Raw genomic sequence first — 13,647 nt, forward strand, 5'->3', positions numbered from 1 at the left:
CCAGCGCCCCAAACCTCTCATTCTTTAGATCTCACTGTAAATGCCATTTCTTCAGAAAGCCCTTCCCTTACTTACCCACCCAATCTCAGTTAGGACCCTCTTAGTCTCCTATAATATCACTTCATGGGATTTGTCATAATTTGTAATTGTACACTTTTGTGCATTCTGTTAACATTTATCCTGCCTTCCTCCTCATTTAAGGACAAGCTCTGCGTGGGCAGGGATGCTCACATCTATACACCTGGTGCCGAGAATAGTGTGGCACATATATTTGTTAAATGGTACTTCACATATATTTGTTAAATGGTTAGCAGCTTTTCTGTAAAGGCCTAGGATTTTCTAAACATGGTATGCCCAGTCGTAGCTTCTAGTTTCTTGGGATACAAACTATTCATGGTGTCTTCTGAACACAGGGCCACGTGACAGCAATAACCACATGTTTAAATGGCCGCTATAGTCCACATCCTTGTGTGCTGTTGCTTTAAATGCATTGCTAATCTTCACAACTGCCCTGTAAGGTGGGGATTTCTAACCTATTTTATAGACAAGGACACCAAGGTTCAGAGAGGGAAGTTAAATTCCTCACAGTCACATAGCTAGAAAGTAAACACAATCAGAACTCAAACCCAGCTCAGAGTCCAGGGTCTGTGCCCCTTCTTCTCAACCCCCCCAGGGTACAGTCCAAAAGGCCTGAGGACATGAGGGACCACGAGAGCAACATGTGGCCCGTTTCTGGTATTTCTTTTTTTACCTGATGGTAAATAACGTATTTTTGTGTTAAAAAAAAGGACACATTTTAAAGTATAATATGGAATGAACTTAAAAGAAATTTGAACCCAAAACACAGAAGTTCAAAGAAATGCCATGCCTGTTGCCCAGGCCTACCTCAGGAACCTCCATGGAAAAACATGAAAAGCACTTATTTGTCACTTTTTCTTCATTTTATGTCCCTTTACCTTGCTATTTTTTTTTTTTAATGCCAGCCTTCCAACTCAGTCTTCATTTTCCACTCCCACCCTCCTTTCACCAGAAAAATTTAAATGTTGAAAGAAAGTGGCAGTGTGTCGGCCACGGGCATGTCATTTTCAAAAGCGTTAGTCATTTATGAGGACACCTTTTTGTAGGTACAATAAATCTGATTGATTTTTATTACACATCTTAGTTTAGAATCACTTTTACATTCCTAGACAAAGAGATGATACAAATAAATATCAATTGTAAAACTTAGAGCCCCAAGTATTGGCATATTCTTTGTCTAAAGGTAGCCAAAGAGAAGGTCAAGATCAACAGTAACTCCAAAGAGCCATAAAGCCCACTGCCCCCTGCCTGCCCCAGGATCACTCCTTTCATAAATAACCTCAAAAGCATTTCATTCAAGAAAACAAGGGCAGGGAGAAAGGGGGCAGATTTCCAAACAGTACCGGACCAAACCATGTGCAGTAGAAAACAGCCAGACCCACTGTCCTTATCCAGTTCCCTCTGAGCATTTTGATTATGGCTTCTAGAGTATATTAATAGCCCCATTTTCGTCCACTGATGGTGTTGAGATGGCCCAAGGTGTTGTTTGCAATGAGCCTGGACTGTAAGTGGGAAATGTGAGGCAGAACTGATATCCCATGTTAGCGGGGAATCGACACTTCTCAAAAACTTGGCAACAATTCTACATTCAGTGAGGGAGGACTTACAAGAGTCAGACAGGAAAAGCAGAGAGTGGCCCAGGCCTGAACTGCAGAACTCTCTGACGCCCTTGGTCATGGAGGTGTGGGTGGTACAATTCAAGCAGCATGCAGGCATTCGATGGGGAACAATCCAACGTTAGGTCAGAGTCTTAAGAAAAGTGCTTCATGCCTATGATTTATGGCCTTGGGTTCTGAATCCAGGGATCTGGGAGACATGTGACTTTCAAATAGGAAGCCAGATACATTCTTACTGATCAGAGAAAAATGGGGCTTGATGAGGGTTGCACACACAGTCTCAAAACTCCTTCTCCCAGATGATCTTCTTAGATCCTGTTCAGACTTGCTTCCAGACTTCGCTAGCTGCTTCTGCATGAAGACCCTCAGATGGCTTGGAACATAGCGTAACTACAGACATGAAAACCAGGTGGGTCCTCTACACATTTGGCTCAACTCAGAGCCCAAAGCAGCAGCTTTCTGGTAGCAGTGAGACATGCTCCTCTCTGCTCTACTCAAACATTTATCGGATCCATTTTGAGAGAAGAAAAGCACCAGAGACTGCTTGGGGAGGGACTCTCCTCCTCACAGCTGTTCTACCTGGTCTCACAGACTGCCAGACAAACACAGCTGTGTATAAGGCAAGCTTGTTTTAATAATCCTGCCTCCCCACTTGGCTTTCTTCTTTTGCCCTCTTAGAAAAGTTCCACGGTCACTCAACCACCCTTGCTCAGAATAGCCACCTTAAGACATCGGTATTAAGGTACAGTGTTATCTGCAGTGTTCAGTTCTCAGATATGCTAGGTGAATATTTTCAGCCTATGGAATTCGGACTAGCTTTGAGGGAATGTGGTGCAAGAGAAAGGTGTAACTGGCAGATAACCATCTTAGACTATCCACCTCATCATTTGGTTCCTATTCAAACAGGTAAATTCTTAATAAATAAGAAGCAGGGTTTGATCCCAAGAAAGATGAGGGAAGGCTCCATTATGCTCTGGGAATTGCTGAAAAGGGCCCTGGGTTTCAGAAAGAATGGTAACTAAAAAGGAGATAAGCTGCCAGATGCCAGATCTCCATTTGTAGAATGCAAAGACATTGCACTTGGTACCTCCTCTTTCCCACGGGTTCTGATCCAGAAATGTGCCCTGGGAACTCAGCAGCTGAGTTAAAATATAACTCAAGGCCCACCTGAGTCGCCACCTTCCGGAGGCACCGTGCCAGCAAGGTGCACCAGCGTGGCAGACCTGAGGACGCCTATTGTCCCCTCAGGCTTGGCTCGTGGACTCAGACACTCACATGGGAGCACTTCCAGCCTGGATTAGTCATCCAATGGGCCTTTAATACAGACAAAGGCAACAACTGCCCATTAGCGTATTTCTACAACTGGGCGAGTCCTTTGTCTCTCTCTTACAGACACACATGGACAAACTCAAAGAACACAGGCACCACTGTGCTTGCACACCCACACACACTTATGAGCTTCTCTTGGGGGGAAAATGAATAACATTCACCTAATGACCAACATAAAATGAAGCTTTGAATTTCAATAATACAAAGAACTAAAACTTATAAACCAAACTAGTATATGTAAACGGGAATTCCTAACTCTCTCCTCTGAGCCTATTCAGTCACACGGCCACCCTTGGCCACCAGCTTCAGCTCTGCCCGCAGGGAGCCACAGTTCTAGCTTCAGGTGAGTGTTCTGCGGAAGGCAGGCAGGACTCCTTCGCTCCCATCCATTATACCTTCCTCTCCCACCGCCCCAAGTCCCACGTCTCTGTCTCTGCACTGCCTAATCACCCTTACGCAGACAGGGAACAAAATGGGGAATTCAAAAGTGCCACTGTATGTCTCATTCCCCCAACTCTTGTCCCATCAGAGAAAGCAGAGCCAACCTCCCTTTTCCCATAAAATAGGCCCACGGCTGAGCATGCTCTGCGGGCAGAGGATGGGCCTAGGCAGGGACACTCAGAGGACGTGTGCAAGGGAAAAGATGGTGACAAATGAAGAGTAAAGTGACACAGTGTATGGACATGGCATCAGCTTACAGATTTACGTCATTGACAAGGATGGTCAAGGTTTTAAGGTTTTAAAGAAGCTATTTCCCTAAACTCTCCAAGGAGGCAAAGGGAATGTTGTTTCTATTGCTTCACAACATTCTTGGAAAACATTTCCTTATTCAGCAGATCCCAAAGGCCTATCGAGCCTATCGGGGGCTTGGATCCAAATGAGAATTCTCATTCTACCTACAGGAACAAGCACCTATTCAAGTTCTAGGGCTTTTACTTTTCAACCTCACTGTCATTTTATCCTGAGGCTCCACAGACTTGGTCCTGCTCAGGTGACTCCTGATTCTGCCCTGTTGTTCGACAAGAAAGGAGCCCAGCACAAAGAACAGGCTAGAAAAGGAGAGGGGTGAGGGAGGGCGGGCGAGGGAAGGGAGTGGAGAAAGCAAGGGAGAAGGGAAGCAAGGTCACTGGTCATTCTCTTGCTTTCCACTTCGACTATCACACTTTACCTTACCCATGCATTTCTGAGATGCTAATTAAAGGACATTTCCCAGAGTCGCTGCGTGCTAGATGAGCACCAGCACGTTTCAACCAGATTACGATGGTTAATCTGCAAAGAGGCCATAGCTTCTCCCCAAGGGCACGGTTCTGAGTTTGGGCTTGAAGTCCTCTCTGCAGGTTTTTGCTCGTCTCTTCTCTCAGAAGGCAAAAGCTATTTACACCCTGGGAGAGGAGGAACTGGCTTTACTTGGGAACCAGTCCTCGAGACTGTGGATAAAGCTGAGATGCAGGGGTTCCTGAGGAAGAGGAGGATCCTGACTTCCTTCCGCTTTTAGGCCTGCAAAAATCAAGCACATGTTTACATGTCACGTCCCGTCTCTGTCCCTAACACAGCTCAGATTCCTTTCTCACCAAGTATCCTCAGCCTTTCCTCAATGGCCTGAACGCCAGTATACTTTCAACTGTAAAACCGCCAGACCGACACAGCCCGACCCTCTGTGCATGGCCAACATGACCTGCCAACCGAGGCGTGACACCTCAGGGAAGGGACGGGCTTCTTGGCAACTGTTCTTCCATTTAAATCAGATCTTCACTGTCTTTTCCGAATTGGTAAAAAATACTGTTTGCAGGTAGAATTTCTTCCATTTTTCGTTTTTACCCATTTGTTGTCCTTAAGCTTTTTTTTTTTTTAAAGATTTTATTTATTTATTTGACAGAGAGAGACACAGCAAGAGAGGGAACACAAGCAGGGGGAGTGGGAGAGGGAGAAGCAGGCTTCCCGCTGAACAGGGAGCCCGATGCGGGGCTCGATCCCAGGACCCTGGGATCATGACCTGAGCCGAAGGCAGACGCTCAACGACTGAGCCACCCAGGTGCCCCGTCCTTAAGCTTCTAATCCAAAATTTAATAAGACAGAATTTCTAATTTAGCACCAAATTAAGTACTTGGTTATTTAATGGGTTATTTAAATGAGGTAAATTCACCAGTGAGGCTCAGAGCCTGGATTGTGGATTTAGACACACCTAGGTTTGAACCCTGACTCTGGACTTCCTTCCTTTAACTTGGCTACTTTCTCAAATTCTCTAAGACTCAGTTTTCTTACCTTAGAGATTTTATAAATGGGATTAATGATAACATTTATTTTGTTTTTGCAGGAAATCAGAGAATTTTTTTAAAGCACTTAAAACTGCCTAGGACCATGGGGCGCCTGGGTGGCTCAGTTGGTTAAGCGACTGCCTTTGGCTCAGGTCATGATCCTGGAGTCCCTGGATCGAGTCCCGCATCGGGCTCCCTGCTTGGCGGGGAGTCTGCTTCTCCCTCTAACCCTTCCCCTTCTCATGTGCTCTCTCTCTCTCATTCTCTCTCTCTCAAATAAAATCTTGGGAAAAAAAAAAACAAACTGCCTAGTACCTGGCAGGGACCAAAGAACTGTCCCCTAGTTCACGAGAACACACGCTCCTTATGGTAGGAACTTGGGCACATTAGCCGTTCTGGTGTTCATTAGACTTGACATAATGCCTGAACCATAAGTATTTGTGGAATAAATGAATAAACATAGGAGTAATATGGCAGTATTTTCTGGTGTGTTCTGTAAAGCGTTCCATGATAAACCTCTACCTTCATTTGTCCTTGTTCAAGCATGTTCTGTTTAACCACAGGTCATCAAAAGCCACTCACCTGGCCTTCGATTTCTTATTTGTCGTGCTTTCAAAGGATGATGCATCCACCTGTATCTCATCTTCGTCCTGCAGAGCTGCATCCAGTGCAGCCTGGACTTTGGGAGCGATGGCAGGGCCCTCGTAGTCTCTGGTGGTCCGGCTGGGCATGTCCAGCTCTAACAGCACGATGTTCTCTGCCTGCAGAGGCACAGTCATAACCAGCGAGGCTGGCCTCTGCTCAGACACAGAGTACAAGCAAACCTGCCCCCCTCCAAAAAACAGAACTGCGCATTTCTGGCTACTCAGAGCCTCCCAAGAGCCTGTAGTGACGTAGTTTTATAACGTTTTTCCTGGTGAGGATACAGATGTTTTTATCTTCTTCTCTGGGCTTTTCTCTATTTCCTTAAAAAAAAATTTTTTTTAAACAATGAACATATATTATACCCTATAGGGGAATAAGCAGGGAAAAATAATATGTAGAACCCATTTACTGCAGACAATGTGAAAATACAAAAAGGTATAAAGACGAAGATAGTAATCACTGATAATCTCACCACCCACAGCAGCTCTGATGAACCTTTTGGTTGCTGAGGGAAGGAGGCAGGTAGGGAGTACATATGTGGAAGGTATGTGGCAGTGTGTGTCTTGTAACCACATTTTATAAATCATACCGGGCCCTGCCTCATAACTGGCCTTGTGGCTGGATTCCTTCACCTGATAGCCTGGGGTGGGCCTTTCCCTGGCTCCTACATACGGAGATGAGTGTGTAGAGGGAAGAACACCTATGGTACATAGCTCCTCCTCAGCTCCTCCCACCCCGTAGAGTTCAAGCCCCAGAGGGGGCAGGAGGGCCACTGCACGGAGAAGGTGGGGAGATGGAGGGGCTCCATCAATCAATGTTATATATTGAGATGCTGCTTAAAATTTCTCTTCATGGACTGGGTCCATTGCTAAAAACATCTGAAGCCACTGCTTTAAATTCTACCTTTGGATCAGGTTAGTCCCCTGGAAACCCACGTGTTTTGATTTGTAGGCTTTGAAATCATGTTTTTGTTTTGAGACATGAAATAATGGGCAAGAGATGCACCCTCTGAAACTGCTAGGAAAATGCTTCTGAGGACTCTGATACATCATTCACCTTCCACTATAGAAAACCCCACCTAGGGCGCCTGGGGGGCTCAGTCATTAAGCGTCTGCCTTCGGCTCAGGTCGTGATCCCGGGGTCCTGGGATCGAGCCCCACATCGGGCTCCCTGCTCAGCAGGAAGCCTGCTTCTCCCTCTTCTACTTGTGTTCCCTCTCTCACTATGTCTCTCTCTGTCAAATAAATAAATAAAATCTTTAAAAAAAAAAAAAAAGAAAGAAAACCCCACCTAATGCAGCTTTTTTGCTTTTGTTTCCTTTATTTTAAATAACTCAGCACCAGGAAGAACAGTACCTGAGGAACTAATTAATCCCAATCTGTTTTGCTCTGGTGGCCAAGGGAGACTCAAAAACAGTTTAAATTTTTCAAGTGAGAATCTATCCTTAAAAAAAATAATACAGGTTCCCCGCTGACATAAAATACAGATAAGCAAAAAGAAGGCAATTTAAATTGAGTGCACTTCCATTAACCAGAGATAACCAGTTCACGTTTTGTTATATTTTACAGTAGCTTTCTTAATTCATACGTAAACTTCCAGTACCAACTGTTCCATAACTTAACAATACATTGTATCTCCTGGTCCATCCACTTACCAGCTACCTACTAAGCCACAGGACCTGCTGCAGAGAGGAGGTGGGCGCGTCAGAGAAAGCAATAAAGTGCTGAGTACATGCCCGGCATACAGCAAGTGCTTATGGGTAGAAGTTCGCACAGTATTATTGTTGTAAAATGTTTGGGTCATTAAATTGTCCTCAATTATGTCACTTTAAATAACTATCTTGGGCGCCTGGGTGGCTCAGGTGGTTAAGCGACTGCCTTCGGCTCAGGTCATGACCCCGGGGTCCTGGGATCGGGTCCCACATCGGGCTCCCTGCTTAGCAGGGAGCCTGCTTCTCCCTTTGACCCTCCCCCATCTTGTGCTCTCTCTCTCTCTCTCTCACTTGCTCTCTCTCAAATAAATAAATAAAATCTTTAAAAAATAAATAAATAACTACCTGACTGACCCACATCCCGTTAAATGGAAGTACCGACCGCTCTTTAACTCATCTCCATCTCCTGTCATTACACACCTGCCTTCCCTCCAGCCTTCGCACAGAGCCATTTTCAGGCTTTGTGTTGATGTTTCTTGGCCATTACTGACAGTATGTTTGTGCTCTCCTCCTTCCCTAGGCCTAATTTTCTAAATCTCATTCTATTTTACCTTCTTATTCATAATTATTTGTTCTTTCTATTGTTATTTACTTAGTATATTTATTATTTGTTATAATTGTTAATATAAATGTCCTCAGGAACCTCTGGAAAGAGGCAGTATACAAACTCTGTGACTTTGCGGAATGGTGCCTGAGGGTTTACATAAACCTAAACTCCTTGAAAAGAGGAGAGAAACACAAGGATGATCTTCTCACCCTATATCGGGCCTCTGGACGAATCATCATGGACATTCTTGCGTGCTGGCTCAACGGTCTCTTATATCCCACAGCTGAGACTGGCCGCTTCATCATCTGCTGATTCCTGGAAATGGACTGCAGTGGTTAAAGCCCTGGCTGGAGTGTGTTCCGCAGTCCCAGGATCATCCTGTGGAACCAGCTCTCAGAAGACACTGAGCCTATTTAACTAGAACCTGAACCTAGTAACTCCCTGGACTGAGGGCTGCCGTGCAAATGGGGCAGGAACTGCTTATATTTTCTGTTTGAGTCGCATTCTGATTCAAATGTGAACATCATACAGCTCTTAAGCTGGAAGGGATCGGAGTCATCATCCGATTCTTAGACGGCAGGCGTGAAGCACAACTGTCAATATTCCCCATCCCCACATCCTTGGCAGACCCCAGACGTAGACTGGAAATCCTCCTCAGCGCTGCATCAGACTGCCATACAATATGACCTCTATCTAGGTACTGCCCCTCCTTTGGCCTAGCATGCTTCACTTGACAGCTGAGGAAGCACAAATGCAGGAACTTGGGAAAGGTCATGAATTCACTGTGATAGTCCCCCAATTCCTACCATACCCCTTGGGCCAAGTCCAGCTTACCCACATTTTTCCCCGCCTCCCCACCTTAAAATCAATAGTGACTTACTCCAGTCTGGTTATAGGATGTAATTTCCAATGATCTTCCTCTTCATCAAAGAAGGATCTATTCATAATTTTACTTTTTTCTTCCAGAGGGATAAAGTTTTCTATAATAAGATGCCTGTAAGGGCACACACATGAGTGAACACAGGCGGACAAAGAAGACAGTTGGAGTACCGGCTAGCCTACACGTGGGGTCGTTAGATAAGAGTCAAGCCACTCAGCAAACACTTAGTGGGCAGGCACTGCGGGCCGACCACCAGGCAGAGAGTTGGGGTACAGACAGGAATGACACTTGGTCCCTGCCTGAGACAGAGAGGTAATGGTGTGGCCCTCTTAGATATGTCAGGTACCAACAGTGGGCTGCCCTAGGACTCTAGGGAGGTCACTTCTGCCCAAGGAGGAGCAGCTTGAGGAGAACGGACTGAAGAAAAGTGGCCATGCCTGGGCTGTACCAGAGTGAACATGTGCTAACTGAAGTGTCTCTTAGAGGACCACTGGTACTGCCAACCCAGCGCATTAACTTCCAAAATGCTGAAAACAGATTAGAAGTTAAATGGTCTTCTTCCCATGGATTGATGCCCAAGCTAGAAAACTTCCTACTCTAATCACCAGGACAAAGAGCAAGACTGAGTGGATTTCAGTCCCTTAGAGCACTGAGAATAAAGACCATTCCCGAGAAGAGTCTCAGTCTGAGAAGTGCTGGGGAACATGGCGAACAATGAAACTGGAACCCACTGGATTGTGTCTCTCCATGGTGACGACTGTCCCCTGCCACATCTCTGCATTCACGCTTTCGAAACCTCAGGACAGAACAATGCCAACAGGGTGTTAACGTGGGAAAGACACACAACAAACACCATGGACGTGTAGGGTACTGACCGTGAGAAAGAGGCTGACTCACTGTTTATTCGAAAGATATAAATAAGAGATATAACAATGAAAATGGCTTCCCTAGGGAAAAAATATTTCAGAGAGATGAAATTTTCTACTTATTTTATTTGAAACATTTAAGAAATTATTTTTATGACATATATTTGTTTTTATCTGATTTTAAAAGTCCTATTTACAGTAAGAAATGTGAAAAATAGAACTACATATAATTTCACTATCCAGAGATAGCTATTATTAATATTTTGACACATTCTGTTTTGATTTTTTTTCTAGGTGTACACACCTAGAAAGAGGACACATTTAATTATAAGGGCTCCTTCCAAATTTAAAACTTGGTCATTAAAAGAATCCCTCTGAAGAGTTCTTTAAAGAAAAATTCCAGCTAGGGGTGCCTGGCTGGTTCAATCTGTAGAGCATGAGACTCTTGATCTTGGGGTTGTGAGTGCAAGCCCCACATTGGGTGTAGAGATTACTTAAAAGAAAAAGAAAAGCAAAATCTCAGTGAATGTTGTAGAAGGACTGATAGAGAAAAACAGTATTTTGCAACCCCTAATGAAATAATAATTTCAGACAAATTATTGTTGGTTGAAACCATTAACTCAGTGGTTCTTAAGCCAGGCCACACGTTAATATTACTTACAGAGTTCTGAAAAATATCTTGCCCAGACCTCATGAGAGACCATGTGTTCACAGAACCAACAGGAGCAACAACTAGAATTTGTTAGAAATGTAAATTCTCAGGCTCCATCCCAGATGAACTGAATCAGACTCTCTGGTATGAGACCCAGCAATCTGTACTTAACATGCCCTTCAGATGATTTGGTGCCTGCTAAAGTTGAAGGACCAATAAGTCAAAATCTTTGGGGTGGGGCCTTTTTAAAACTCCTTATATGATTTCAGTGTGCAGCCAAGGTTGAGAACTAGTGCTTCAGAACTAGCTTTCAGTTAAGCTTTCAGTTAAATTCCAGACTGTGAGATATTTCTACAGGCTGTCCTGGCTTTTCAGTAAGTCAACTGCAAAAAAAAGTTTTTAAAAGGAGAAGGGATTGCTCCAGATTAAAATAAGCTGAAGAGAAATAATAACCAAATGCAATATGTGGTCTTTATATGGATATTAATATGAACAAACCCATAAAATTTGAATATGGGTAAGGCCTGAGATAATACTAAGAAACAACATTAGTTTTGTTAGGTGGAAAGATATCATTGTGTATACAAAAATCAATTGTAATTCCATACACTAGCAATAAACATTCCGAAAATAAAATTAAGAAAAACAATTCCATATACAATAGTAAAAAAACAACAACAACAACTTAGGTATACATTTAACAAAAGAAGTGCAAAGACTTGTCTATTGAAAACCACAAAACATTCTTGACAGAAATTAAAGATCTAAATAAATAAAAAGACATTCCATGTTCGTGGATCAAAACATTTAACTGTTAAGATGACAGTACTCTCCAAATGGATCTATAGATTCAACACAGTCCCTATCAAAATCCCAGCTGGCTTTTTCACAGAAATTGACAAGCTGATCTTAAAATGTATACAGAAATGTAAGAAACTCCAAATAGCCAAAAACAATCTTGAAAAAGAACAACAAAGTTGGAGGACTCATACTTCCTCATTTCAAGACTTACTACACAGCTATAGTAGTTAAGACAGTGTGGTATTGGCATAAAGACAAGCAAATAGATCAATGGAACAATATTGAGAGTTCAGAAATAAACCCTTCCATTTATGATCAACAAGGGTGCAAAGACATGGGCGCCTGGGTGGCTCAGTTGGTTAAGCGACTGCCTTCGGCTCAGGTCATGATCCTGGAGTCTCGGGATCGAGTCCCACATCAGGCTCCCTGCTCAACAGGGAGTCTGCTTCTCCCTCTGACCCTCCTCCCTCTCATGCTCTCTGTCTCTCATTGTCTCTCTCACAAATAAATAAAATCTTAAAAAAAAAAAAAATTAAAAAGACAATGAGAGAAGACCCTTTCAACAAATGGTGCTGGGACAACTGGATATCCACATGCAAAAGAATGCACTTGGAACCCTACTACAGGCTATATACAAAAATTTACTCAAAATGAATCATAGACCTAAATGTGAGACCTCAAACTTTAAGACTCTAAGATGACCTAAGAGAATTGAAAACATAAGTCCATAATAAAACTTGTACACAAATGTTCACAGCAGTATTATTCAGATTAGCTAAAAAATAGAAACAACCCAAAGGTCTATCAACTGATGAATGGATACATAAAATGTGGTATAGTCATATGATACAATATTATTCAACCATAAAAAAAGAATGAAATATTGATATGTGCTACATGTATTACCCTTGAAAACACTATACTAAGTGAAAGAAGCCAGCCACCAATGGCCACATTATTCCATTATAAATTGATATGCAATATCCAGAATAGGAAAATTTAGATCCAATACCAAAAGTTTAAGCAACAAAAGAAAATATAGATAAATTGGACTATATCAGAATTAAAATCTTTTGTGCTACAAACAAAATACCATAAAGAAAGTGAAAAGAAAACCCACAGCATTAGAGAAGATATCTGCAAATCATATATCTGATAAGAGACTTGTCTCCAGAATATAGAAAGAACTCTTACAACTCAATAATAAAAAGACCCAATAAACTACCCAATTTTAAAATGGGCAGAGGATTTGAACAGACATTTCTCCAAAGAAGATATGCAAATGGTCAAAGAGCACATAAAAAGACATTCCATCATTAGTCATTAGAGAAATGCAAATCAAAACCACAATGAGACACTACTTCACACCCATTAGGATGGCTATAATAAAAAGGACAGACAGTTACAAGTGTCAACGGGATGTGGAAAAATTGGTGGTGGAAATGTAAAATGATACAGCCATTCTGGAAAACAGTTTGGCAATTCCTCCAAAAGTCAAACACAGAGTTACCATAAGACCTAAGCAATTCCACTCCTAGGTATCCCGGAGAAATGAAAACACATTCATCTAAAAACTTGTACCTGAATGTTCATAGCAGCATTATCCATAATAGCCAAGGACTGGAAACAACCCAAATGTCCATCAACTGATAAATGAATAAAATGTGTGGTATATCCATAAAATGCAGTATCATTCAGCCATAAAAAAGAATGAAGTCCTGACATGTTACAGCATGGATGATCCTTGGAAGCATCATATTAAGTGAAAGAAACCAGTCACAGAGGGCCACATATTATAAGATTCCATTTATATGAAATGTCCAGAACAGACAAATTTACAGAGACAGAAAGTAGGCTAGTAGGTACTTAGGGCTAAGGGTGGCGGGTAATAAGGAATGACTGCTAACTAGTACAGGGTTTCCTTGCGGCGGGGGCAGGGAGACACAAAAAATGTCCTAAAATCAGATTGTAGTAGCAGCGCCTGGGTGGCTCAGTCAGTTAAACCTCTGCCTTCAGCTCAGGTCATGATTCCAGGGTCCTGAGATCAAGTCCTACATTGAGCTCCTTGCTCAGCAGGGAGCCTGCTTCTCCTTCCCTCTGCCTGCCACTCCCCCTGCTTGTGCTCTTGTGCTCTCTCTGTCAAATAAATAAAATCTTTAAAAAAATAAAAAATAAAAAATAATTAAAAAAAAAATCAGATTGTGGTGATGGTTTTATAACCCTGTAAATACATATTTTTAAAACTGACTTGTATACTTTATTTATTT

At 42.7% G+C, this 13,647-nt stretch overlaps 1 protein-coding gene across 2 annotated transcripts in view; it reads right to left on the minus strand.

Moving 5' to 3' along the window:
• Window positions 1–1,115: 1,115 nt before the first annotated feature.
• The window catches only part of KIF3B (kinesin family member 3B), a 40,751-nt gene continuing 28,219 nt past the window's right edge, over window positions 1,116–13,647 (minus strand). For both annotated transcript variants that reach the window (XM_036093203.2, XM_078057054.1), the window contains exons 6-9: window positions 9,062–9,175; window positions 8,391–8,496; window positions 5,861–6,039; window positions 1,116–4,520 (exon numbers count right to left, since the gene is read on the minus strand). In XM_036093203.2, coding sequence (XP_035949096.2) covers window positions 4,427–4,520; window positions 5,861–6,039; window positions 8,391–8,496; window positions 9,062–9,175 — 493 coding nt within the window. In that variant the 3' untranslated portion in view covers window positions 1,116–4,426. The remainder of the gene's footprint in view (window positions 4,521–5,860; window positions 6,040–8,390; window positions 8,497–9,061; window positions 9,176–13,647) is intronic.

Source organism: Halichoerus grypus, chromosome 10 (genome assembly GCF_964656455.1).
Source record: "Halichoerus grypus chromosome 10, mHalGry1.hap1.1, whole genome shotgun sequence".
Classification (NCBI taxonomy): Eukaryota; Metazoa; Chordata; class Mammalia; order Carnivora; family Phocidae; genus Halichoerus; species Halichoerus grypus.